Source organism: Mchenga conophoros, linkage group LG3 (genome assembly GCF_057382185.1).
Source record: "Mchenga conophoros isolate Kocher_MC1m ecotype Shallow Benthic linkage group LG3, M_conophoros_male_GT1.1, whole genome shotgun sequence".
Taxonomy (NCBI): domain Eukaryota; kingdom Metazoa; phylum Chordata; class Actinopteri; order Cichliformes; family Cichlidae; genus Mchenga; species Mchenga conophoros.
The window spans coordinates 11,026,964-11,053,840 of NC_140528.1; the positions used below are offsets into that span (position 1 = coordinate 11,026,964).

Consider the following 26,877-nt stretch of genomic DNA (forward strand, 5'->3'; position numbering starts at 1 on the left):
AACTACAAATAATGTTTTTAGGTTTCTGTTGTACTGCAAGGTTCTGTACAGGAGAACCAAACCAAGAGCAAATATTACGTCTCATTTACACCTGAGCACGAAGAGCCATCAACATTTAGCAAATTGAATCATCTTTGTTTAGACGCAAGAAGAATCATATAGAAATGAAAAAGTAGAAATAGAAATCCAGAGCAAAGATATCCTCTAATTCAGCGTAGCACATGTGCAGCTGCTGCGATTCACGTAAGCATTCGGCTCGTCGCTGTTGCAGATTTTTCTCTCGCTGTTCTGGCTCACAGCGCTGCAAACACAAAAATAAATATCCCCAAAGCTGTGAAAGGGAGCTAATTAGTAAGAGTATTGTTACTCTCCGCAGGAGTAGTCCAGCAGTAGAAATCAGTCCAATAACAAGGTGTGTAACATCTAGCAGGGTGACAGTAAAACCCAGGGTAACTTCTAAGGACCTCAACGTCTCTCTCACATTGTGCTTTTTAAACATGCTTCCATTTGTCACTTCAGTCTTTACTCTGAAATACAGGAAGAGAAATCATGGCTGAAACAATTTCTCATGAAACCAGGGGTGTGGTCCAACAGTCAGTTTGGTGAGGAAGGTTCCTAACTGAGAGAAGTGACCCAGAAGTATCTGTGTAGCAGCCACAATGAATCAAGATCATGAGCTTTATTAACTGATCAAAGTCTCTTCTTTCATCTTCTGTATCATTCAGTTTGCATTGGTAATGCCCATTATTGTAATGCTTTTTTAAGACGAGCAAAACTTTATTTCACTTTGGGTTAGCTGGGATAAGTGATGGATGGAGGGAATTTTACTTCAGCCACAGAAATCCTAAACAGGAAGGAGGAGCAGAGTTACAGTGGATCACTATCCAGCAGGGAAACAAGGTCTATTTCAATTTCTTGGCCATGAGTGAGATTTACTGAGTGGGCAAATTAGGGAGACGACACCATCAGATCCCGAGCCCTCCATGTGTTAATCAAGAGACGGCTGCTGTGCTACATCCATAAATAATGAATAAATTAGGAGCTAAAGCTGAAAGGACAGTTTATTTGTACCATCTTCACGTGAACACATTCAAGAACATCACAGATGAAGAAACATTAAAAACTTCCACACTACATAAAGCAAGAAAAATAGTTTTTCTTTCAGGTGGTTTCAGAGAAACAGAAACATCAAACATCTCCAAGACTCTCTTTGAAAGAACTACAAACCTTTGTTCTCATGGTCCAATCATGAGTGAACTCCCCGATGAAGCCTTGTGTGCTAAAACATGTCAGAGTTTTAAATGTTAAACATGAGTTTCCAAAACGTTTTGCTGGAGAACAATGAACTATTTGACTGAGTTTCAATCATTTACAGACGAGCAAAACCAGGACAGAGAAAAAAGGACAAAACTGACTCAGTAAAACACAGAAAAGAAGATCCCATGTAGATCTGTATTATGTAGAAGTTCAGCCCAGCAACCAGTTCAGTTCAACACAAGTTTAAATGATTCTATCTGAACTCTGTGGAGCCTGATCTCAAGCTTTTTGAGTCTGACACAGAAACCAGAGGATCTTTCTGTGTCTTCAGATTCACTGTGATCCAGTGATGGGAGTGATTTCAGCCCTGAGTGATCGCGCTGATGTTTGCACAGAGCAGACAATGAGGTGAATGTTTGGGCACATTGGTAACAGTGAAACAGTTTATTAGTAACGTGGGATCGTTTGTGTGCAGAGTATGAACTGAGATTCCTGAAGCTCTTGTCACACTGGTCACAGCTGTAGTTTCCTTCCATGTGTGTACGTTCATGCCTGTTACGAGTACTTGACTGTGAGAAGCTTCTCTCACAGTAGCTGCACTTGTGTGGTTTCTCTCCTGTGTGGACTTGTTTGTGTCTTTTAAGCTCACCTTCAGTGGTGAAGGATGACCCACACTGATCACAGAGGTGCTTTTTAACCCCACTGTGAATCAGTTCATGTTGTTTTAAGCGATGTGATGTGGTGAAGCTTCTCCCACATTCTTTGCAGTATTTCAGTTTGTCTCCAGTGTGTCTACGTTGATGTAGTTTTAGGGTCTTTTGCCGACTGAAAGTTTTTCCACAGAGGTCACAATGAAAGTCTTTCCCACCACCACAGTGATGACAGGGTTGAGAACTGGATCCATCTGTGTCGCTCTGCTTCTAAACAAAGACACAAAGACAGTGTAAGTCAGTCCTTCAACATTCGTATCCTGAACGTCGCCTGAAATAAAGAGCATCTCTGCAGACGTCCAACTACATTTGACTGTTTCAGTTAACACACTCAGTTTACTGGGCTGCAATAACTACAATACTACCACCATAATACTACAGTAATACTAAAATCATAACTGAAAGGAAAATCTGAATAATCACTCAGAGCTGCTTTTCCATGCAGTAGAATTGCTAACATGCTAACACAGTTTAATGAGCAGAGTTGTTCCAAACAGTCAGGCTAAAATGACAAGATAACAATATAAATACATACCTCACAGTAGCTGCACTTGTAGAGTCTCTTTCTGGTGTGGATCTGTTGGTGTCGTCTCAGGTGACGTGGAGATTTAAAAGTCTTCTCACACAGGTCACATTGATAAGGTCTCTCCTCAGTGTGGGTAAACATGTGTCGTTGTAACTGTGCATCTGTTGTAAACTGTTTGCCACACTGTTCACAGCAGTACACATCATGTCTGGTGTGAATGCGTAGGTGTATATTTCGGCTCCCTCTCTGGCTGAAAGTTTTTCCACAGATGTCACAGCTGTATGCCTTAATTCCAGAGTGGGTAACTAGATGCCTCTGTAAGTGGCTACTGTGAGTAAAAGCTCTGCCACACTGACCACAGCTGTATGCCTTAATTCCAGAGTGGGTAACTAGATGACTCTGTAAGTGGCTACTGCGAGTAAAAGCTCTGCCACACTGATCACAGCTGTACGCTTTAACTCCACTGTGGATGAGTTGGTGTTGTTTTAGGGAATCCTTCAAGGAAAAAGACTTTCCACACAAGTCACAGCTGAACCGTCTCTCTCCAGTGTGGATGACCTGATGCCGTTTTAGTGAAGCCCTCACAGTAAAACCCTTCCCACACTCGTCACAGCTGTATGCCTTAATTCCAGAGTGGGTAACTAGATGCCTCTGTAAGTTGCTACTTTGAGTAAAAGCTCTGCCACACTGATCACAGCTGTACGCTTTAACTCCTCTGTGGATGACCTGATGCTGTTTTAGTGAAGCCCTCACAGTAAAACCCTTCCCACACAAGTCACAGCTGAACGGTCTCTCACCAGTGTGGATGACCTGATGCCGTTTTAGTGAAGCCCTCACAGTAAAACCCTTCCCACACTCGTCACAGGTGTGTTTTTTCTCTCCCTTTCTTCTGTGAGGTTTGTCGGCCTCCTGAGAGCGCTGACTTCTGGCTCCATGTTGGTCCTGCAGTGACAGAGATACAAACAGAGGCAGTGATTGAAATGCAGTCATGGAACAAACTCAACCTTCAAACTCCATTAACACTAGTTTTAAACCTGAAGGTGGAGCGTGGCACCAAACACCTTAAAGGTCTCTTATCCCCACCTGCTGGTAGTTCTAACACATTACATCCAACCTGCTGTTAAAGATAATTCATGACTGTTCAAACACTAAAATCATGCCCATCCTTCCTGATTGTACACACACACACACACACACACACACACACACACACACACACACACACACACACACACACACACACACACACACACTATTTTATAATTTAGATTATTTTGTTGTTTCCTATTACATATTTCTATAATTTGTATAGATTTATACAGAATTATTCAGTGATAATAAATCCTATGTTTGTTTATTCTAAAGGAACCCCGTTAGCTTCCACAACAGATGTTGCTCGTCTTCCGTCAAATACTCACATAAAATATTACACAATAAAGTGGATTCAAGATATCCACATAATTTCACTCTTACATCCACAGTGAGGTTTCACAATTGTTCAAATATAAGCAATCAATAATAATAATAATAATATCAATAACATTGAGGCACATTACACAAATTTCAAAAACAAATCATGTCTTACAATATTTACAACAACTAAAAGCTCTGTAAATCGGCTTTTAAGTGTTCATTGAAGTTTTGAATAATTCTCTAATTTTTTAAGGCAACTTATCCCTTTTAAAAGTTGCTCTAAATGTAACAGTTTTACAAAACGTTACTTTTAACTCGAGCATTTACTAAATTGCAGCTTGTTGAAAAGTGTGTAATATGATGATGTATTTCATCTGGATACTGCAGCTGAGCAGAATAAATGTGGTGTGTTTAACAGAATTGCTTTCTTTAGAACTACAAGTAAGCCATAGAATATTTTAGCCTGTACAGGAAGCCAAGAAAGGTTATTATGCATTTTATCAATATTAGTATAGTATGAACATCTTCACACTAATCTGGACGCCTTATTCTGGACTAACTGAAGTCTGTTAAGATCTGTCTTATTAGCTGCTGACCAAATGATTGAACAATACTCCAGATGAGACATTGCTAGTGCATTAATGACATCTTTCATAATGAAGAAGTGATACACAAAGAGCATTTCATAGCCATAGCTATGCCTTGTCGGCAGAGTTATGTGACATTAGTGATGTTTGTACTTTCAGCGTTAACTTGGTTTTAAAGCCTTTAAAATATACGCCGTTCAATAGTCGACCTTAATCTGACAGAGAATGTGATGATTTTGTGGATAATTAAAGTCAGTCATATATCCACAAACACAACAAGCTGAAAGTCAGTGATGCTGCTCGGTTTGCAGTCCTGAACATCACGGCACAAGCAGGATTCACTGCACTGTTAATGTTAGCTGTGTTATATTGCTGCCTCTGTTCGGTGGTGTCGAGCCAAACGCACTTTAACGTGTGTTTGAACGAGCTGACGGTTCACTCGTTAAGCTGAAAGAAAGATGCTTTAATCACAGCAGTCACACATGTGTCCACTGCACCATCTGGAACTCTTCTTGTTTACACTCGTAATAACACAAACACTAAATCCTGCTTCTCTGGTGCTGTTGTGTAGCAGTGTGTACACCTGAGACTGTCACCTGTCTGTCTGTCCTGCACTCTCTCTCTGTTTCTTTCTCTCTGATTGTGGAATAAAAGTATGAACATGTGTTTATAAGTTACACTTGTGTTTGAATCCTGCAGCTTATCACACATTTGATTTCCATGTGTGACGACTGCAAGTGTCCAGAGTGAGGACAGACTGAGGGAGCCACTGCTGCACATCATCTGTGAGGCTTTGCAGCCCTGATGATCCACCAGGACAAACTCAGCAGTGTGTGAGGAAGAGGAGGAGGAAGAGCAAGCAGCAGCTGACAGATGGAGAGAATAGACAGACTGTTCCCTGTTTGTGAAGGACTGCTAGGAAAGTTTAACATAACTGTCTGTGCTGAATCAGTCTTATTAGGTAATGTTCAAATAATGTGATCATCCCAGTGTTTCCAGTGTGGGAGAAAGTACTCAGGGCCTTCAAGTTACACACTATGAAAGGCAGCAACAAGTTTAATGTTCAGAAACCTAAAGTCTGTATCAGCAGCAGGATGGAGCTAAAAATAAATGTTGGTTTCAGTTCTATGAAGCTTTGAGTATTTTGGATCAGTAGCTGCTGTGTTTGTTGCATCATATTGCTGTAACTGTTTATATGCTTTATATATTCTGAGCTAAGTTGATCTATAGTGTTACATGATACACTCTCAGAAATAATATAAATATATATATAAATATGTATATATATATAAATAACTGTTAGTATCATGGTTGCTAGGCAACCAGGGCAGCGCGACGGACGCTAGACGTCCCATTTCACGAGCCTACGAGCCTCGCACTTCGGCCTTAGCGGTCTTTGAGTTCGCGGCCCTTGAGGACTTTAAAGCTGCAGAACCTGAATCGGGATACAGCCATGATGATCTCCTGCCTCGTGCTCGCCAACATTCTCACCTGAGTTAAGAAGACGATCACTGAAATGGTCTCAGCAGGTCCTTTGATGACAGCAATGAAATGCAGTGGTAAGGCTTTTTGGGGATTAAGTTCGTTTTCATGGCAAAGAAGGACGATGCAGTTCATCTGATCACTCCTCATAACATTCTGGAGTGCAGGCAAAATGCTATTATAAAAACTTAAGCAGCAACTTCTCCAGGTTCCAATATTTATGCAATTCTCAAACCTTTTGGCCACGACTGTATAACCTCTTCTGAAGTTTAGTGGATATTATACATGGTTATGCTCAGGATGTGTCGGCCAGTTTCCACTGGAAACGCCTTTTGGTTAAACTGTCAGCGAGGAATTAGCATTTGCACTGTTACATTTTTATATAACTTTAATGCACATAAACAACAGCTGCTTGTCTCGTGTCAATTCTATCGTCAGCTACATCGTTATGGCAAATGTTCAAATGTATACATGGAGTGAAGAATTATTAGGCAAATGAGTATTTTGTCCACATCATCCTCTTCATGCATGTTGTCTTACTCCAAGCTGTATAGGCTCGATAGCCTACTACCAATTAAGCATATTAGGTGATGTGCATCTCTGTAATGAGAAGGGGTGTGGTCTAATGACATCAACACCCTATATCAGGTGTGCAGAATTATTACGCAACGGGTCAAAAGAAGGACTTGACAGGCTCAGAAAAGTCAAAAATAGTGAGATATCTTGCAGAGGGATGCAGCAGTCTCAAAATTGCAAAGCTTCTGAAGCGTGATCATCGAACAATCAAGCGTTTCATTCAAAAGAGTCAACAGGGTCGCAAGAAGCGTGTGGAAAAACCAAAGCGCAAAATAACTGCCCATGAACTGAGAAAAGTCAAGCGTGCAGCTGCCAAGATGCCACTTGCCACCAGTTTGGCCATATTTCAGAGCTGCAACATCACTGGAGTACCCAAAAGCACAACGTATGCAATACTCAGAGCCAAGGTAAGAAAGGCTGAAAGACGACCACCACTGAACAAGACACACAAGATGACAGCGCATGAACAACGCGAGGCTCAGTGTCTCTCCAGAATCTGCTATTTAGCGGTTTTTTATCTACTTTTAACCGGATTATTCGTCCAGAATTGCTGTGCGTTGCTGACCTACAGCAGACAAGAGCTTCTGGACATCTGGACTCACAACTCCAACAGTTTTATCGCCGATCTCCGACTCATCCCAGAGATCTCCAGAACACTGGAGGCTGCCCACTCTCCCCGGCCGGGCGGAAGTGCACGCAGACGGCGCCGAGATCGTAAACAAAGGCGAGGTAGGCGCGGAGGGCTACGGGCTAAGCTAAAGCTAACACCACACCAGCTGCCTTTACCCAGTATTTTCCTCGCCAATGTCCGTTCTCTGGCAAACAAAATGGATGAGATACGGGTCTCCATCACTAACAACAGACGGATTATGGACTCAAATGTCATGTTTTTCACCGAAACATGGTTGAACAACAGCTGCCCGGACAATGCTATCGAGTTAGCAGGATGCCACACACACACTGAGCCGACAGGCTAGCAGATGACTCCGGCAAGACCAGAGGTGGAGGTTTGTGCATTTATATTAACAATGCTTGGTGCATGAACTCCACTACTACTGAGAGTCACTGCTCACCTAATGCGGAGTTTTTAATGGTCAAATGCAGACCTTATTATCTCCCCAGAGAACTCACTTCGATCATACTCACTGCCGTGTATATCCCCCCCGACGCTAATGCTAGGTTGGCCATGAAAGAACTTTCTGCAGCCATTAACAAACACCAGAACAAACACCCCGAAGCTGCTTTTATTGTTGCTGGCGACTTCAACCACACCAACTTAAAGACAGTCCTCCCCTCCTCCCTCCTCTCACCAACATGTCTCCTGCCACACCAGAGGAGACAAGACTTTAGACCATGTGTATTCCAACCTGGCTGGAGCCTACAAAGCCACACCCCTCCCCCACATTGGACAATCGGACCATCTCTCCCTGTTCCTCACACCTAGGTATTCACCACTCATCCAACGTGTGAAACCTGCTGTGAGGACAATTAAAGTGTGGCCAGAGGGGACAGACGCAGTGCTCCAGGACAGATTTAAAAACACAGACTGGAATATGTTCACCCACACAGACCTGGACCAGTACGCCTCATCTGTACTGGATTACATCTCCGAAACCACAGACAGTGTCACCACCCAGAAACGGATCACCATGTACCCCAACCAGAAGCCTTGGATGAACCGGGATGTTTGTCTCCTCCTGAACGCCCGCAACACCGCCTTTAGGTCAGGAGATGCACACGCCTACAGCACAGCCAGGGCTAATCTAAAGAAGGGCATCAAAAAAGCCAAACACCATTACAAAAAGAAGGTAGAAGAACACTTCTCCAACTCCAACCCCCGACGCATGTGGCAAGGACTCCAGACCATTACAGACTACAGGACCACCAAACCCTCCCCCGCATCCTCTGATGTCTCCTTCCTCAACGAGCTCGTTTTGAGCGAGGGGAACCCCACAACCACAACCAAAGCAGACATGACGCCAGACCACCAACCTCTGACTCTCTCCCCCACCGATGTAGGAGCGGTGCTGAACAGGATCAATGTCCACAAGGCTGCAGGTCCTGATGGCATCCCCGGGCGTGTTCTCAGAGCGCAGGGCTCTAGACTAACTTTTTGCCATGGGCGTACCAGTACGCCTAACTTTAAAAAGTTAGGCGTACCGGCACAAAAGTTAGGCGCACACAAATTTTCTAATAATTTATATAATATAATGTGTTTTTCTGGATACACTGTGCTTTTTCAGCATTCAAAGATTGATGACACCGTGTCAGAGCACTGGCTATGAATTTCAGAAGGATCAGGCCTTAACAGAAAAGTTAGCAATAGTTCTTTTCCTATTACAGCTACATCCACGTCTGTCGTGCCTAGGCTGCTCACTAGGGCTGGGTATCATCACTGATTTCTATAATCCATTCGATTCCGGTTTTCAAAGTCCCGATTCGATTCAACTTAGCCTCAGACAGTCAGAAATATTATAATTCTGATCATTTATCAGTACTGACTTCATCAGAATTGTGAGCATCACAGCAGATGCCTTTGTGTGAAAGTAACTGAGAATAAAACACAGAAAAACATGAAGGAGATTTTCCTGGTCTGGCTTTTTATAGCAGATAACCTTAAAATATTCTACAATGTTCTGCATATAAAGTTTAAATTTCTTCAGTATTGAACAACAGAAAAAAACAGGCTTTCTTGTTCGAGGTCATTTAAGTGAAAAAAAGAAAAAGAAAAGAAAAAGACAGCAGCCGCAGCGCTGTAAACAACGGTAGACTGGTGGGTAATAAGCGAATGAATAATACAGAAAACAGAGATTGGAGACGGGAAACTGTTCTTGAAGTACAGAGAGAGATAGAGAGAGCTAGCTGTGCATGAAGTGCGATTTTAATAGTCGTGGAAGCAAAACAGCAAAATTCAGCTCGGTGAATTTTGGTTGGAGAGACAAAACCTGCAGCTCAGAATCAGCGCAAAAAGACGTAAACACAGCGTGGACCGGACGCATCAGGATCGCTAAGCTCCGACAGCGTGTCCGTCTACGGGCCGTCGGGTGAGAAAGCCGAGAAAGACAAAGTTAATTCTGATGCGTCGGGTCTGTGCTGTGTTTACGTCTTTGTGTGGAATCCGTGTACCTGCTCTCATCTGCTGTTTGGTTGTTGTTGAACTGGTTTTGTGAGCTTTAATCTGAGAATCTGGCGTTTCTGGCAAAACACAGTTATATTTAAAAGTCGATTCAGGATTTAATGAATTGATATCGCTTTATTCAAGCAACTCACCTCCCACTTCCACCTGCACTTTCAACTGGACCACGGCCAATCAGAGAGGTCCCGCCCCTGACTATCTCTGATTGGTTTAGTCCACGATAGGGGCAAAATGTGTGTCTGTTGTTGACCACAGGGAAGGTTGCAGATTTTTTTTTTTTTTTTTTTTGCTACCCGAACAGTTGGTCGCACAGGTGCAACCAAATATTTTTTTTTAGTCGCACCACTGAAAAATTTGGTCGCATTTGCGACCAAATTGGTCGCACTCTAGAGCCCTAGAGCGTGTTCTGGGGAGGTTGCAGGAGTGCTCACAGACATATTCAATCTGTCCTTGGCCCACGCTGTGGTACCGGCCTGCTTCAAATCCACCTCCATCGTCCCGATACCCAAAAACTCCAACCCATCTTGCCTCAATGACTACCGCCCAGTAGCACTCACCCCCATCATCACTAAGTGCTTAGAGCAGCTGGTCCTAGCACACTTCAAATCCTGTCTCCCCCCCACCCTGGACCCCCACCAATTCGCATACCGCCAGAACAGGAGCACAGAGGATGCTTTCTCCATCGCACTGCACTCTGTCCTCTCACACCTGGACAACAACAACACCTACGCCAGAATGCTGTTTATAGACTTCAGTTCAGCATTCAATACAATCCACCCCTCACAACTCATCAGGAAACTGACAGACCTGGGCATCAGTTCCCTCATCTGCAAATGGTTACTGGACTTCCTGACCAATCGCCCCCAATATGTCCGGCTGGATAACCACTTCTCATCAACCATCACAATGAACACCGGTGTACCACAAGGCTGTGTGATGAGCCCTTTCCTCTACTCCCTCTTCACCCACGACTGCAGACCTGCTGATGGTTCCAACACCATCATTAAGTTTGCAGATGACACCACGGTGATTGGCCTCATCAGTGACAACGATGAGGCCGCCTAAAGGGAGGAGGTGGATCGTCTGGCTGAGTGGTGCGACACAAACAACCTGCTGCTTAACACCGAGAAGACCAAGGAGCTCATCGTGGACTACAGGAGGAATGCTGACCCACATCCACCCATCCACATTAAGGGGACGGCTGTGGAGCGTGTGAGCAGCTTCAAGTTCCTGGGAGTCCACATCTCCGAGGATCTCACCTGGTCGACCAACTGCTCCAAGCTGGTCAAGAAGGCTCACCAGCGCCTCTTCTTCTTGAGGACTCTGAGGAAGAACCACCTGTCCTCAGACATCCTGGTGAACTTCTATCGTTGCACCATCGAGAGCATCCTGACCAACTGTATAACAGTCTGGTACGGGAACTGCTCTGCCTCGGACCGGAAGGCGTTGCAGAGGGTCGTGAAAACTGCCCAGCGCATCGCCGGAGCACCACTTCCTGCCATAAAAGACAGCTACAGGAAGCGGTGTCTGAAAAGGGCTGGGAAAATCATCAAAGACCCCAGTCACCCATCACATGGACTCTTCACCCTCCTGCCCTCTGGGAGGCGCTACAGGAGCCTCCGGACTAAGACCACCAGGTACCGGAACAGCTTCTTCCCCACAGCTGTCAGACTCCTGAACTCTGCCTCCTGACATCTGACCCACGTTAACTTATGGACTCAACATACACACACCCACAATGGACAACTGTACCCTATTAGAATCACCTTGTTGTTGAATTGTGCTATACAAATAAATTTGCCTTGCCTTGCCTTGCCTATTTCAGGAAGCCGGTTTAGAAAACACAGAGTGAAAAATGATACTCAGGGTTGAGTAACCCCGAAATGTCCAACTCGGAATATTCGGTTTCAGAAAAGCTGATAACAAGTAGTTCAGTCAACGCGGAGTTGCTTTAACCCCAAGTTAAGCACACGCACGAGGATACATAAAGCCCTGATTAGTGGAGCACAGATTAAGCGAGTCACCATGGAGACGGAGGGAAAGAAGGCGCGGTCAATGTATTTTACAGCGCTTGAGGCCGAAATTCTGATGGCAGCATATGCTGATAACATGCAAATTTTGCAGAAAAAAAGTAACACAGCCTCAGCTGCAAAAGAAAGGGAGCATGCATGGCAAAACATAGCCGACAGAGTCAATGCGTGAGTGTTAATTTAAACATTGATCTAGGGATTTCCACCCATTTAACACGTTATTTTATTATATTTCATTTTTTATTTTATACATTTTATTTTGTGACGTGATGTGAGCGCAGGTGCAACCCAACAGGCCCCAAACGTTCCTGGCAGCAAGTAAAAATGAAATATAAAAATATAGTCCAAACAGGTAAGGTGTAATTGTATTATGAGCCATAGTGCTTGGTCTGTTTGTCCGATGTAAATCGATTGCAGTTAGAGGCTACATTAATTTTCTTTCTGTAAGCACTTATTGAAATTATCTGAGCACATTACAAGTAAATATTTGCTTACTCTGTATGCTCAAATGTGACCCGTTATAGCCAACAGAAAAAAAGCGGAGGCCCGAAAAACAGGTGGGGGTCCTCCACCACCACCACTCACAGAGGCTGAGCAGTTGGCTTCCACATTTGTGATAATGTTGGCAGCATCACATATGATCTTCACAGTGCAGAGAACACAAATTAGCATCCATTACTATAATGAAATAATTTGTTAGTTTGAAATGCTACAGGGAACTATGTACCTGTACATTAATGCTGTGGAAAGACTTCCTGTTCACATAGTCTCCTTCATTTACTGAAGGAGCAATAATTGGAATGTGAGTGCCATCTATACAGCCAATCACGCCTGGGAACCGTGAAAATAAATGTAAAATTTAAGTAGTAGTTCAAGTATCACCACATCATGAATTAAGTTTTGTTCATCCTGATACCTGCAATTTTGTGGAATCCCTCTTTGATAAATCTTGTGGGTCTGTGACCGGGGAACACCACAAACCAGTACAGGAGACGTTTCAGTGCAACTGTAACATTCCTGACTGCCCGACAGACGGTAGCCTTGGAAACGTGCTCAGCGTCACCAATATTATACAGAAAGCTCCCGTTTGCAAAAAACCGAAGTGCAATACAAATAATATGTACAGAACTGAGAGAATGTCCGCGATGTGTCACATGAGCAATATTAGCCCTGAGGATGTTATTCAAATAAATTATAGATTGTGCTGAAAAACGGTAACGTTCACACAGAAAATCATCAGGAAATGATAAAATGTCCAAACGCGCTCTAATCACTCTCTCCCGGCGGAGAGCTCTGCGGAGAATTTGGGCTTCAACATCTACTGGCTCTTCAAGGAAGGGGCACGCCATGTCTGACACTTCCTACAGTCAGGTTTCCGACAAAGAGGCGGAGAAAGTCAGGGTTAGTTGAAGTAAACCTGCTAGGGAGCAGGTTAGCTTCACGGAGAGTGTTGTCATAGTAACTCACTCAGGCTTCATCTGAACTCGCTTTGTGAAACTGAAAACCCAGAGTTTTCGTTAACTCAGGGTATACTTACTCAGAGTTTGCACTAAACCGGCTTCCTGAAATAGGGCCCTGGACCCTCAAACACACAATAATAACATGGAGTGAACCACCACTCACAACCACTGGCACTTTATATAGCCTCTGTAGAAATTATCCACACCCTCACTTATCTTAACTGCACTACTGTATAGCTCTGTGTAAATAATCATTCTGTACATTCGATAATCTTTAATCCTACAACTGTTTACAACCTGCATAGTTCCCATTTCTGTATAGCTGTATATCTCAGATTTCTGTAAAGTTATTTATTTCATATTCTGTATAGTTTTTCATATTTATATCCTGTACATAGCTTGTACTCACTACAGCCTGTACATACTTATAGTTATAGCATATTCACAACATACTTCATACCGTGTACATTATAACATACCATAATAGACCCATTTCTGTAATATACTTACATATCTATACTATTGCTAATATATATTGTAATATATCTATATCACTAAAGCACTTCTGGATGGATGCAAACTGCATTTCGTTGCCCTGTACCTGTGCATGTGCAATGACAATAAAGTTGAATTCTAATTCTAATTCTAACAAGCTGAAACGTCAAGACTGGGCCAAGAAATATCTCAAGACTGATTTTTCTAAGGTTTTATGGACTGATGAAATGAGAATGAGTCTTGATGGGCCAGATGGATGGGCCCGTGGCTGGATTGGTAAAGGGCAGAGAGCACCAGTCCGACTCAGACGCCAGCAAGGTGGAGGTGGAGTACTGGTTTGGGCTGGTATCATCAAAGATGAGCTTGTGGGGCCTTTTCGGGTTGAGGATGGAGTCAAGCTCAACTCCCAGTCCTACTGCCAGTTTCTGGAAGACACCTTCTTCAAGCAGTGGTACAGGAAGAAGTCTGCATCCTTCAAGAAAAACATGATTTTCATGCAGGACAATGCTCCATCACACGCATCCAAGTACTCCACAGCGTGGCTGGCAAGAAAGGGTATAAAAGAAGAAAAACTAATGACATGGCCTCCTTGTTCACCTGATCTGAACCCCATTGAGAACCTGTGGTCCATCATCAAATGTGAGATTTACAAGGAGGGAAAACAGTACACCTCTCTGAACAGTGTCTGGGAGGCTGTGGTTGCTGCTGCACGCAATGTTGATGGTGAACAGATCAAAACACTGGCAGAATCCATGGATGGCAGGCTTTTGAGTGTCCTTGCAAAGAAAGGTGGCTATATTGGTCGCTGCTTTGTTTTTGAATGTCAGAAATGTATATTTGTGAATGTGGAGATGTTATATTGGTTTCACTGGTAAAAATAAATAATTGAAATGGGTATATATTTGTTTTTTGTTAAGTTGCCTAATAATTCTGCACAGTAATAGTCACCTGCACACACAGATATCCCCCTAAAATAGCTCAAACTAAAAACTACTTCCAAAAATATTCAGCTTTGATATTAATGAGTTTTTTGGGTTCATTGAGAACATGGTTGTTGTTCAATAATAACATTATTCCTCAAAAATACAACTTGCCTAATAATTCTGCACTCCCTGTATATGGTGATAAATATCTTTGGTCATATGGTCCTGCTCTGTCTGTCACCTTCTGTGTTGAGCTCATTGTTTCCTCTGTAGTGGCTGAGCTGAGTCCAAGTAGCTGAAAATGTTCCTCTGCTGCTCCGTCAGACTCTCCTCCTCCTGCTGATCAGCTGGGACACAAAACAGATCTTTGTTAGGCTCCACACTGCACTGAAGAGTCAAAGTGTCTCATATGTTCATCTGACAAGTAAAAGAACACATTGTTGTTTCCCGAGGTGGGCAACTTGTTGGAAACAAACACAAAAGGTTTGAGCACTGATACCTGCCATTGCTGGCATTGAAAGATGCAACACCAGCAATGTGGATTGTCAAGACTCAAACCAATCATCAAGCAAAGACAACAGGGATCATTTGTTTCTGTTTATTTAGCATTCACAGCATTTGTAGTTGCCTTCTGTGCAGGGGAAGTCCACGCACACTGTGTGGTACCGCCATCCGCAGAAGGTGCATTCAACCTCTGTAAGAGAAACGAGATTGTCTGAGACTGAAATGATATTCACTAAAGAAGTGGTGATTTGTAAAACTTCACATTTTGATCCGGGACGTACTCTGCATGAAAACAAGCGCTCACTCTTCCTGCTCAACAAATGACAAGGGCGGAGCCTTATACCACGTGATACAGAAGCTGTGCCGTGTGATGCTAAAATTAGCAGGGAAACAACAACGGAGAGCACGTCAGGGATGACGAGAAAGTGACAGGAGAAAATCCGTCCCGGTCAACCACCCAAACATCAATAACGGGAACCTTATACAGCGCTTCCCTATACACGTCGAACTCCCGCAGGCACAAAGACATTACGGAGGCTATCACTTATCACCTGACCAAAGATATGGCTCCATCAACACTGTGCAAAACGAGGGATTTAGGAAAACGATCAACACCCTAGACAAACGCTACACAGTGCCGTCCCGCAACTATTTTTCTATTGTTGCACTACCTGCTCTGTACACGCAGCGTCGAGCAACGGTGGAGACGGAATTTCAAGCAGGACAACATTTTGCTGCAACAACAAAACGTGAGACATTTGTTGTTTTATGTTTATTTATTGTTATGACAGAATCATGATCTCAATTCTAAGCCAAAAAATGGTGATTCTCATTTTATGCAAAATCGTGCAGCCCTAACATTAACACAAAACTATTGTTTCACCAGAGAAACACACATGAAGAGAGAGAGAGAGACAATAACAGCTACCAAACAGTCGTCATAATTTGTCACACAATGAGAAAAGGACAAATCAACAAGTAACAATGACTAATTAATATTAAAATCTGTAACATAATGTATTGTTTGGAGTTTAGTCTGATTGGTTCAGGATGAGCTGCCATTATCCAATCACACGTCTGCTTACCTGCATCTTTTCTCTTTTTTCTAACCCGAGCACCTGATGGCTTTGAACTTTTGTTGTCCATCTTCCATTGGTTTGAATTTTGCGCTCCAGTACAAACACAAATCCCCCAACCCGAGGATCAGCACAATTAACCTAACAGCAGGCACGTGCAGAGGGGGGGGCTAGAGGGGCTTGAGCACCCGCCCCTTTCCTGATGGGTGCCCAAGGTGCCCTTTTGTTGAGGCAACTTTTTTTTTTTTTTAATTATTATTATTATTTTTTTAATGTGTGTGTGCGTGCGGAGTCCTGTCTGTGCCCCTCAACAATAATATTTAACTATTAATCACAGTTTTGCTAAATAAAAGGATCTGGCTTGCATCAGTCACATGATCACATTTAACCAATGATCGCCCTTGACGGCAGAACGCGCTGGTTACGAGCCGGGAACGAGCTCACAAAGAGCACGCGCATTTTCAGCAATCCGGAGCTGTAGGAGAAACACAAGTTAACTCAGAGACACAGACTGATGCGACAAAACCAGTAAGTAGGTGTACAGCGCACACTGTAGTGTGTAGCACACAGGAGTGTTAGCTTATTACGTACACGTTGGTAAGCTGTCTTGTTGCCACTGACGAACTGAAACAAACAAGCGTGCTGTGTGTGCAACAGCGCGACAAACATTACCTGTCCTTTTATTAACTGCACAAGTAGTGCTGGTCATAGCTGCTGGCTACCTGTGTAAGGCTGTAATGGGTCTGTAGCTCTGTCACCGTTTTAGGGAACATATTTAGTTTTAAAGCAAGTTTCTGGGCTTTTCCTGCCTTTCTGGAGGGATTATATTTCACTAAAAACGATCTAATATGCATGTCCACATAATTATGCATTATTATAATTATAATATATTAAAAACACAAGCTGTATTTTAAAGAACATACATTAAGAAGCAGATTATATTAGATTTATATTTTAAATAAGACAACATATGGATGTTACAGCAGTAAAATGATTGTATCTCTACAGTTTAAAAATGTAATAAGCTTTGCCTCTGCACAGAGTGGATAGTGAAACAAATGGAATCATCATAATGACATTATTTCATATTTATTACTTCCCCCTCCTCTTTGCTTTATTATTGTAGCTCTAGTAATAAATAATAATGTAAGGATTCTGGATCAGCACCATGATGCCCATAGTATATACAGTATTCTGAAGAAGGTCTAAAGTGTCACTGTGTGTGCGTGCATGTGTGTGTTTTATTTAGATGGATTTTTAAAAAAAATACTACTCATGATATAACATTGTGCAGACATGGCTGGTAAGGACATGAGGAGGAAACAGCAGGAGCTGTGTGAGGCTACTAAAGGCAGGGCTATAACATTTTTCTGTCATCATTTTATTATAGATTAAGTGCTGGAGTTGTTAGGTGTGGATAATTAGATTATAGTTTATTGCAATAGCAAGTTGTGCCTTGTTCTCACATAGACAGCAAGTGCAGAGTGATATATGAAATGATGGGATGGAAGGAAGAAGAGAAGCAAAGAGTGATTCACAGGCAGAGCCTAAATTATTTCTCACAGTTTTTGTTGCCTTATGGTTCCAAGCGCTGTCACCAATCTTTGCATTTTGTTATTATCTCATGACACTTGTTTAATCAGCTACCATCTCTCCTGTGGACTTTTTAATCTCTACAGTCTCAGACCAACACAGCCCTGCCCTCATAGCTGGACTGGCCATCGTGCATACCGGGCACTTGCCCGGTGGGCCGCTGGCGATTTTTTGGTGTTTTTTTGGGAAGGGTATAAACAATGAAAGGCGTTGGATTGGCGAATTGGTCATGATCGACTCTGGGCTGGACCAATTACAGCCGAGGAGGTCGGATGCACCCTCCCCCTTGTTTAGCAATCTTATAGACGAACTAAAGAAAATGGAGAACAAAAAAAGGAAAGGAGGTGCCGAAAAAATTAGGGCCAAAAAGAAACAAGCCCTTCAGGCAGACGCTGCCAAATGTGTGAAAATTACTGAATTGTTTGGTGGTAGCTATGGCATAGCTTCCATAGATTTAGCAAGATCAGCAAGTGGTGGAGGCCAGCATGTGGATGAAGGAAAGGGGTGGCAAGAGGAGGAGAGACCCGAGGCGGCCGCCGGTCATAGTGGCAGAGGAACTGAACTTCAGGTAAGAAGTTATGACCTGCTGTCTATCTGTGTCAGATAGAAACTAATTTTAGTTGTAGTTTGTTTTCGTTGTGGTGACTTTATACAGTCGCTTAGAATAACTCGTACAGCGTAACTAGCATGACGGAGTTTATATACTGCTGGGCGGGTGCTATGAAGTTACTGATAGTAAATTTCATTTTATGCTTAAGGTTAGTTTCTCAAACTTCTCAAAATCTTAACAAACTGTGCCAATCCTTACATGTTGCACCAGGCTGATTTATCATCAAAAGTGGAGAAGTCTGTGACAGAGGAGACAGAAGAGCAGCAGAGAGAGATGGAAGAGCAAGAGAGAGAGATGGAAGAGCAAGAGAGAGAGATGGAAGAGCAAGAGAGAGAGATGGAAGAGCAAGAGAGAGAAATAAAAGAGCAAGAGAGAGAGATAGAAGAGCAGGAGAGAGAGATGGAAGAGCAAGAGAGAAAGATGGAAGAGCAAGAGAGAAAGATGGAAGAGCAAGAGAGAGAGATGGAAGAGCAAGAGAGAGAGATGGAAGAGCAGGAGAGAGAGATGGAAGAGCAAGAGAGAGAGATGGAAGAGCAAGAGAGAGAGATGGAAGAGCAGGAGAGAGAGAGATGGAAGAGCAGGAGAGAGAGATGGAAGAGCAAGAGAGAGAGATGGAAGAGCAGGAGAGAGAGATGGAAGAGCAAGAGAGAGAGATGGAAGAGCAAGAGAGAGAGATGGAAGAGCGAGAGAGAGAGATGGAAGAGCGAGAGAGAGATGGAAGAGCAAGAGAGAGAGATGGAAGAGCAAGAGAGAGAGATGGAAGAGCAAGAGAGAGAGATGGAGCAAGAGAGAGAGATGGAAGAGCAGGAGAGAGAGATGGAAGAGCAGGAGAGAGAGATGGAAGAGCAGGAGAGAGAGATGGAGCAAGAGAGGGAGATGGAAGAGCAGGAGAGAGAGATGGAAGAGCAGGAGAGAGAGATGGAAGAGCAAGAGAGAGAGATGGAGCAAGAGAGAGAGATGGAGCAAGAGAGAGAGATGGAGCAAGAGAGAGAGATGGAAGAGCAGGAGAGAGAGATGGAAGAGCAGGAGAGAGAGATGGAAGAGCAGGAGAGAGAGATGGAGCAAGAGAGGGAGATGGAAGAGCAGGAGAGAGAGATGGAAGAGCAGGAGAGAGAGATGGAAGAGCAAGAGAGAGAGATGGAGCAAGAGAGAGAGATGGAAGAGCAAGAGAGAGAGATGGAAGAGCAGCAGAGAGAGATGGAGCAAGAGAGAGAGATGGAGCAAGAGAGAGAGATGGAAGAGCAAGAGAGAGAGATGGAAGAGCAAGAGAGAGAGATGGAGAAGGAGAGAGAGATGGAAGAGCAAGAGAGAGAGATGGAAGAGCAAGAGAGAGAGATGGAAGAGCAAGAGAGGGAGATGGAAGAGCAAGAGAGGGAGATGGAAGAGCAAGAGAGGGAGATAGAAGAGCAGGAGAGTGAGAGCCAGGGCATTGATTACTTTGCTCGCCCTGAACCTGCCATATTACAGGCCTTCTTAGATTACCACCCACAGCAGAACAGTAGCAGTGCAGTTGTGATGAGGGTGTTCAGCTGTAAAGATGGCACCAACAGGAAGTGGCTTACTTATTGCAAAGAACGCCATTTATTGTTCTGCTTTGTGTGTCTGGCATTTGCAAGGCTGACTGACACCAGCACATTTATAACAGGCATGAGTGACTGGCGACATATACATCTGCGCACAGAGGAGCATGAAAAGAGCAATACACACCAGACCTGTGCTGAAGCTTTTTTCTTAAGGTGCTCAAAAGGCAACATCAGGAGCTTGTTTGCTGGCAGTCAGTTGTCAGCTCACAGAGCACAAGTGAAAAAGAGACGGCAAGTTTTAGAGCGTATAGTGGATGTGATCAAAGTACTTGGGAAGAGGGGACTCAGCTATAGGCATGTGGAGAATGAGGCTGCATACACTTTAGGTGATAACACCATCGATCATGGTAACTTTCTGGAACTAATTGTGTTATTAGGCAAGTATGATATGTGCCTTGGAGAACATTTGAATGACTGCATTGAAAAAAGCAAGAAGTTGCATCAGACCAGTGGATCAAGAGGTAGAGGATCTCTCATCACCCTACTCTCCAAAACAACTGTCAACTCAGTGATTGATGCACTTGGCCATCTCCTTCAAGAGAGCATCGCCAGTGATGTCCAGAAAGCTGGGATGTTTTCTGTTCAGCTAGACACAACCCAAGACATCACAGGTTATGATCAGTGTTCAGTAATCATCAGGTATGTTACTGAGTCTGTGCAGGAGAGGCTTGTCTCCATAGTGAGGTGCGAAGCATCCAAGGGGCAGTACTTTGTAAACTTGCTTTCCGGAGTTTTAGAGCATCTGAATCTAGACAAGGCCATGTGCATTGGGAATGCAACAGATGGTGCTTCAAATATGCAGGGCCAGTACAAAGGCTTTTCAGCACTTATGACTGCCCAGTCTCCAACTCATGTTCATGTGTGGTGCTATGCACACATACTTAATCTTGTGATTGCTGACATAACACAAAGTGTCATTGAAAGTGGATCACTCTTTAATTTACTTAATGACATAGCTGTGTTCATCAAGGAGTCCTATCACAGGGTTAATCTGTGGGAGAAACAAACCGAAAACACAAGACACAGACGCCTCAGTCCAATAGGTGAGACACGGTGGTGGGCCAAGCATGATGCCCTCCAGAAAATCTTTGGACATTTTGGAAAACCAGATGATGGCCTCTTCGTTGATGTAGTGCTGACGATGGAAGCCATTGAAAAGAGGGAAAAAGAAAAGCCAGCTGTTTGTGCCAAAGCACGAGGCTTTAAAGAGGCATGAAACTGTGTTAACAGCACAGATATTTCTTAGAGTGTTTGAGCAACAACTCCTCTGTCAAAGTACCTCCAGTCAAAGGGGATGGACATTCTCTCTGCCCATCATATGGTGACTGCCACACAAGGTGGCCTCAAAAGTATTGCCAGGGACTTTCCAACTGTGAAGACAGCTGCAGACACATTTGTGAAACAGACAAATCAAAAACTAGAGGAGAGGGAGAACAACACAGACATGGAAGTGGAGGCTGAACTACCTAAAAAGAGAGCCAAAAGGAGAAAAGGCATGGCCGGAGAGATGCCTGAAGATGAGTTGCAAATCAATGCTGAGAAATCATATGAGGTGAAAGTGCACAACATCATCCTGGACAGTTATTGAAGCAATCCACAGACGATTTGTCATACATGGCCCTCTTCTTGCCGATTTGGCATGGTTGGACCCCAGGAAGTTTAGCCAGGTCAGAACAGTTTCTCTTCCAAGTAATGCATTTCAGAACCTCAGCGCCTGTCTACTTAAATTTGACAGCAGGGCTACAGTTAATAACCTTCAGTCAGAACTGAAACGTTTTGCTGAACAGTGGGAAAGGCTTAAGACATCACATGTAGATGAGTACACGACCAGAACAGCAAAGGACAGATCTGAAGAATGGGACGAAGAAAGTGAAATTGTGACCGAAAGCTGTGGTTCTTGCAAAAATTGCCCACTGTGCTGCTATCAAATACTCAGGCGGTTCAACATGCTGTCTGATGCCTATCGTCTCCTTGGGCTGGCATACAAGTACCTGCTGACCCTCTCCCTCACTCAGGTTGCCTGTGAAAGAACATTCTCTACACTCAAGTTCATTAAAAGCAGACTCCGAAGCAGCCTGTCTGCAAACAAGCTGGAGATGTTTATGCTGATGGCCACTGAAAAGGACATTCTCATGTCATTGGACTCTGACATGGTCATTGACAGGGTAGCTGAGAAGAGTGACCTGCTGAGAAAGCTCCTTTTGTAACCTGGTGAGGTGAAATAAAAATGAGCAAAACATTCCTAATTATCTATTGTTAATATTAAATTCAGCTTTATTGTTATTGCCTAAATGAATACGTTTAGTATCTACCTTCACTTCAAACAAGTCAAGTGATTGGTAAATGCTTAGAATTTGTCCATCTTAATAGATAGAATAAATATGAGATTGGAGTATTAGGCATTTATAAACATATATTCTTACAGTCTTAATCTGTCATTGTTTCATTTCAGATGCTGTCAGTCATTTTAGGAGGACTGAAGTGTGTTCATTTTAAGTAAGTACTATATGGAATATGATTCAACCATTTTTCTAGAGTAAGCATACCAGTACTGTCATCGTCTGAAAAAATCTATTAAGTACAATTCTTTCTCAACCTTCACTGTCTGTCCTTTCACTTCATAAAGGTATCCATGTCTTAAGATATGTTCAGTGTTGCTGCTGTGGAAGTGTTGTAGATGACCTTTTATTGATGAGTGAATAGTCTTTGGTGATACAATTCAATCATAATCTGTCCTTTATAGATTTTAATATTCATCTAATCTTTATTCCTTTCTGTCCTGTTTGTCAGGGTCTGATCATACATTGTTTGTTTAAGAGGTTCGAGACCATTCAACTTTTTAAGTTCATCAACGTAAGTACTAGTGTATATGATTTCTCTAATTCCTTTCTGGAATAAAGATGCCAGTACTGTGATCATCTGAGCAAGTCCATCAATTGCCATTCACAGTTCTTTGTCCTTTCACTTGTGTCCTGTTTTTCAGGGTCCCATATAATTTCTTCAGAAGTAAGTACTGTATATGATGCCAGTATTTTCCCATATTTTCTAGATACTGTATTAGTACTGTGTGTAAAATGCCATCAAAAACTCAATTAAGTGTTATTCTTATTCTTCTTTCTCACCTTTCTTTCTCTGTCTCCTTTCATATTTAAAGGTTGCTGTGTTAACAAAATATATTGTGCTACCATGCTGTTTTCTATTGTTTTGGTAAATAAATACTTTATGAAAATATCCCTAAATCTGTCATTTATTAATTTTAATATTAATTAATGATCATGTCTCACCTCTAGTGTTCTTGGTCTTAATTTCAGGTTTCTACCATGTGTTGTAGATAGTTCAGGAGGTTAACTCTACCAAGCAGTCTTTTTGTTTCCGCTATGTACTGTTTAAAATCCCGAATAGGGAGAATGGTGTAGGTTTAACTTTATTAGATTGATACATATATACCAGCAAGGCAGTGTACATCAAAGCAGTTGTTTTCATGCAAAGGCTTTATGGTTTTTCCTATAGCGATTGACAGACCACGTGACTTTGCGCATTGCATGCCGGGAACTCGTGGCAAAACAATCCAAGTACCGCATCAAATACAAGCATTTGCAATTGCAGCACCGCAAAACGTTCATTCTCCGGTTCCAATACCTTCTTGATTTTTCTTTGCCGCACAAAAAAGGTATGTACAAAACAACGGAGAACAATGCCGGTCCGTACAAAGACAGACTCGACGAAAAGACAAAGAAAAGATACGAGGAAAAATCAAAGGAGTGAAAGGGTCAGACCCTTACGAGCACACAGAGGGACAAAAGACGTCAGCGTGCTGCCCAACTTTCACCACGCTCAGATTTATAATTATACGGTTCTTGGAGTGAGTCCATACACTCATGAAGTTTAGTAACTTCAGGTCACTGCAACAAGCCCAGGTACAGTTTACCGACGGATGGGTACAGGACCTTGAAATGCACCGAAAGACCATCGTACGAACAAAGGTAAGTTTACCTTTGTTCGTCTCACAAATCGTCTTCATAAATACACATTCGTTAACCGTGTATGAATATAACCTTTGAGCTCAACGGTAATTACTTAGTAGTGGAAAAATAATTGTAATATTTGAGCCATTTCTGCTGTCCAACTACTTCTTACAAAACACATTTTTAATGTTAATTAGATTTTTTTTTACGGCATAAATAAAGGTTATATAAAAGTCACTGCCAAAGACTGATTGCGGCTTCTACCTTGTTACACTAATGTTGTTTGTAGCTCAGTATGACTTTATGTCATCCATGAGGGATGCATTTGACATATGTTTCACATATTATAGCCCAACAAGTTACTTATAGCAATTTAAATACGAGCAATCAGTTTCTTTGCAAATACCGGAAATCAGTTTTTGGCAGACAATCACTTTTTGGCACAACACCGGCTATTGCAGTTAATAATACAGCAGCTTCTTGCCATTTTTTGTGTTTCTTTTTATCGCTGTGTAACTGAGTTCAATTGAAAGCCTGCATGCGCTAGTACCGCTTGTCAAAAGTTCCCAGAATCCTTTGCGGTTTTATCCATGAATGACGTCACATTTTTGGTGGGCCGGTCTCCAGTCAAAATGCCCGGGCCGATTTTTTGTCCCAGTCCAGCCCTGCCTGCCCTCCAGCACTATCCACAGCAACCCCTCAACAGCAACATTGTACCCATCAGGTAAAGCATCGGCTACGTTTGCTTTGCCTTGTTGCCCATATTAGACTCTTGATGAAAGTGTGTTGTTGTTATTCAGCCTGGTTCAATGTGCCCCTTTTTAACTTTGAGCACCCGCCCCTTTAAACCTCTCTGCACGGCCCTGCCTAACAGACCTACACCTTAGTTCACAGATTCACTTTGTCTAAGGTTGATTTCTGGGATTTCACACAACCCAGGATTCAGATCGTGAATCCATTATGGGCTTGGATTTACATCATTATAAATGAAATGTGCTCTACTTGGAAGCAGCCGGCCCCGCCCCTTTTGACGGGTTGTGTGAGACTTTAAATCATCAAACTGTAAATTATAAATTTAAATTGTTATTGATCCTTTACCCCGAGTCCTAAAGTGTAGATTTATTTTCTTACTCTTCTTATATTTATTGTTTGTTTACTTGCACCGCTGTAACTGCAGCCTCGTCGTCTCGTCTCTCTATATGCTGGACTGTCTGTAGCGGAGATGACAATAAAGTTTACTTTGACTTCAGCAGCGCGCAGGCGCACCGAGGGCTCTCGCGCTCACTTTATAGAATTTAGAAAAAACATGGGTGCAGATTATAAGTCTGTATCATAATATCTGTTTGTTGTGTTGTTTTTATTTTGTTTTGCGAGTTGGTTATTAGATGCCGCTCCAGCCAGCCAGAGACTCCCCGCCGCCCCGCCCTCTCCTCCCTGTGCCGCCAGCAGCAGGCGCACCTCGCAAACGGAGGGCGCCCTTACTCCCAGCAAATGGCTGATAGAAAACCGATCGGTGCCTACGAATTTCCCAATATGCGCTGGCATGACGTCGGGGAAGCATGGGTACGACCGATTATTTTATTTTTTTCTTGCCAATGCCCGTGATGCCCCCCCCACCACGATGCATTCTATTGGTTTGCACACTTACACACACCCAGCTGTGGTTTCCTGTTTTGCTGGACTCTGGAGAGCCCCGCCTTTAACGCTCTTCTCTCACAGAGAGCAACAGAAAACTTGGAAAAACTCCAGATTGACTGAACTCAGTTCAAAGTTACCTTGACACCTTTAGATGTGAGACGTAGTGATGGTCCGCTTGAAGCTGACGCTCCGGTGCGTGTGTCAGAAAGATCAACGCGCTGCTTCAGAAGCACCGTGTCGAGGCTTGATTCGTTTGGCCAGAGTCACGTGATCAGTGACGTCTGAAGCTTCGTTTAGAACGTACCTTTTTTTAAATCGAACTTTATTGAAACACAATGAGTATACAACATACAAACAGATGAAGTTTACAAAAGAACAGAACATGAACATACAGAACCAGGAGTAAAAAAAATGATGATATGAGTAGGCGAAAAAAATCAACATATAAATATTGTTCTGAGAGGCTTTTTGTTGGTTGAGTCTGAAATTGATTGTATGTACAATTCATATCCTTATAAAAAGGCAGAAATATGGTGTTTTATTAATAAACTTACATTTATGGATATAAAATAGCTAAAAGTATTAACAAATTTTTTATAAAAAAACATTTATCATTCTTCCTGGGGAACTTAAAGAAACAGAATAAAACATTTCCCATCGTAAAGAAAACTCCCTTAAAATATGGACAATAACAAAACAGCTAAATTCTTCCAGAATCTCTGTGTAGAGGAACCAAAAGAGATGTGCCACAGTTTCTGGATGATCCCCACAGAAAGTTCAATTAGTATTTATGTCTCTTTTAAATGTTACCATATAGTGACTGGCTGGGTCACATTTATGAAGAATTTTATATGAGATTTCCTTCACCTTGTTCACAATTAGATATTTATGGGATCATCCAGACTGTCTTCCAGGTGATATCTGGAACATGTCAGTTCCAGTAAGATATTCTATATATGGGAGAGACATGATATCTTCTTGGAATAAACTACGTATTCTCTTATTGCTGTTACCAAGTTCCTGTGAAAAGCAGATTTTTCCCACTGCTGACTCAGCTGGATCAGGGAGAGTGACTGAGGCAGATATTGAGCTGTCAGTGTTTTTATATAACATTAAAGTCCCTGAGGGTATGGCACCAAGCACCATTGAGAATTCCCCAACACTGACGGGAAAATTATATAGTGTAAGGAATTCATTGTAAGTAAGTAGTGCTCCTTCGTTAAATTTTAAAACTTAGTAGCGGCCGCCATTGTTGGCAGCTGAAATTTGGCTGGGCCGCGCTATGAATTCTGGGATATGGTGGGCCACGAAGG

The 26,877-nt window shown here is 42.8% G+C and overlaps 1 protein-coding gene across 2 annotated transcripts; it reads right to left on the reverse strand.

Moving 5' to 3' along the window:
- Positions 1–374: 374 nt before the first annotated feature.
- On the reverse strand, positions 375–25,886 carry LOC146577256 (uncharacterized). 2 transcript variants are annotated; one of them, XM_085252585.1, is made up of 4 exons: positions 25,702–25,886; positions 14,837–14,942; positions 2,503–3,435; positions 375–2,177 (listed from the first exon to the last, which is right to left on the reverse strand). In XM_085252585.1, exons 2-4 carry the CDS (start codon positions 14,852–14,854, stop codon positions 1,485–1,487), a joined length of 1,644 nt encoding a protein of 547 aa, XP_085108711.1. In that variant the 5' UTR covers positions 14,855–14,942; positions 25,702–25,886; the 3' UTR covers positions 375–1,484. The 2 variants fall into 2 exon arrangements, with proteins under 2 accessions (XP_085108711.1, XP_085108703.1); XM_085252577.1 differs by lacking the exons at positions 14,837–14,942; positions 25,702–25,886 and having other exon boundaries at positions 2,503–3,819.
- Between the last annotated feature and the right edge of the window lie 991 nt (positions 25,887–26,877).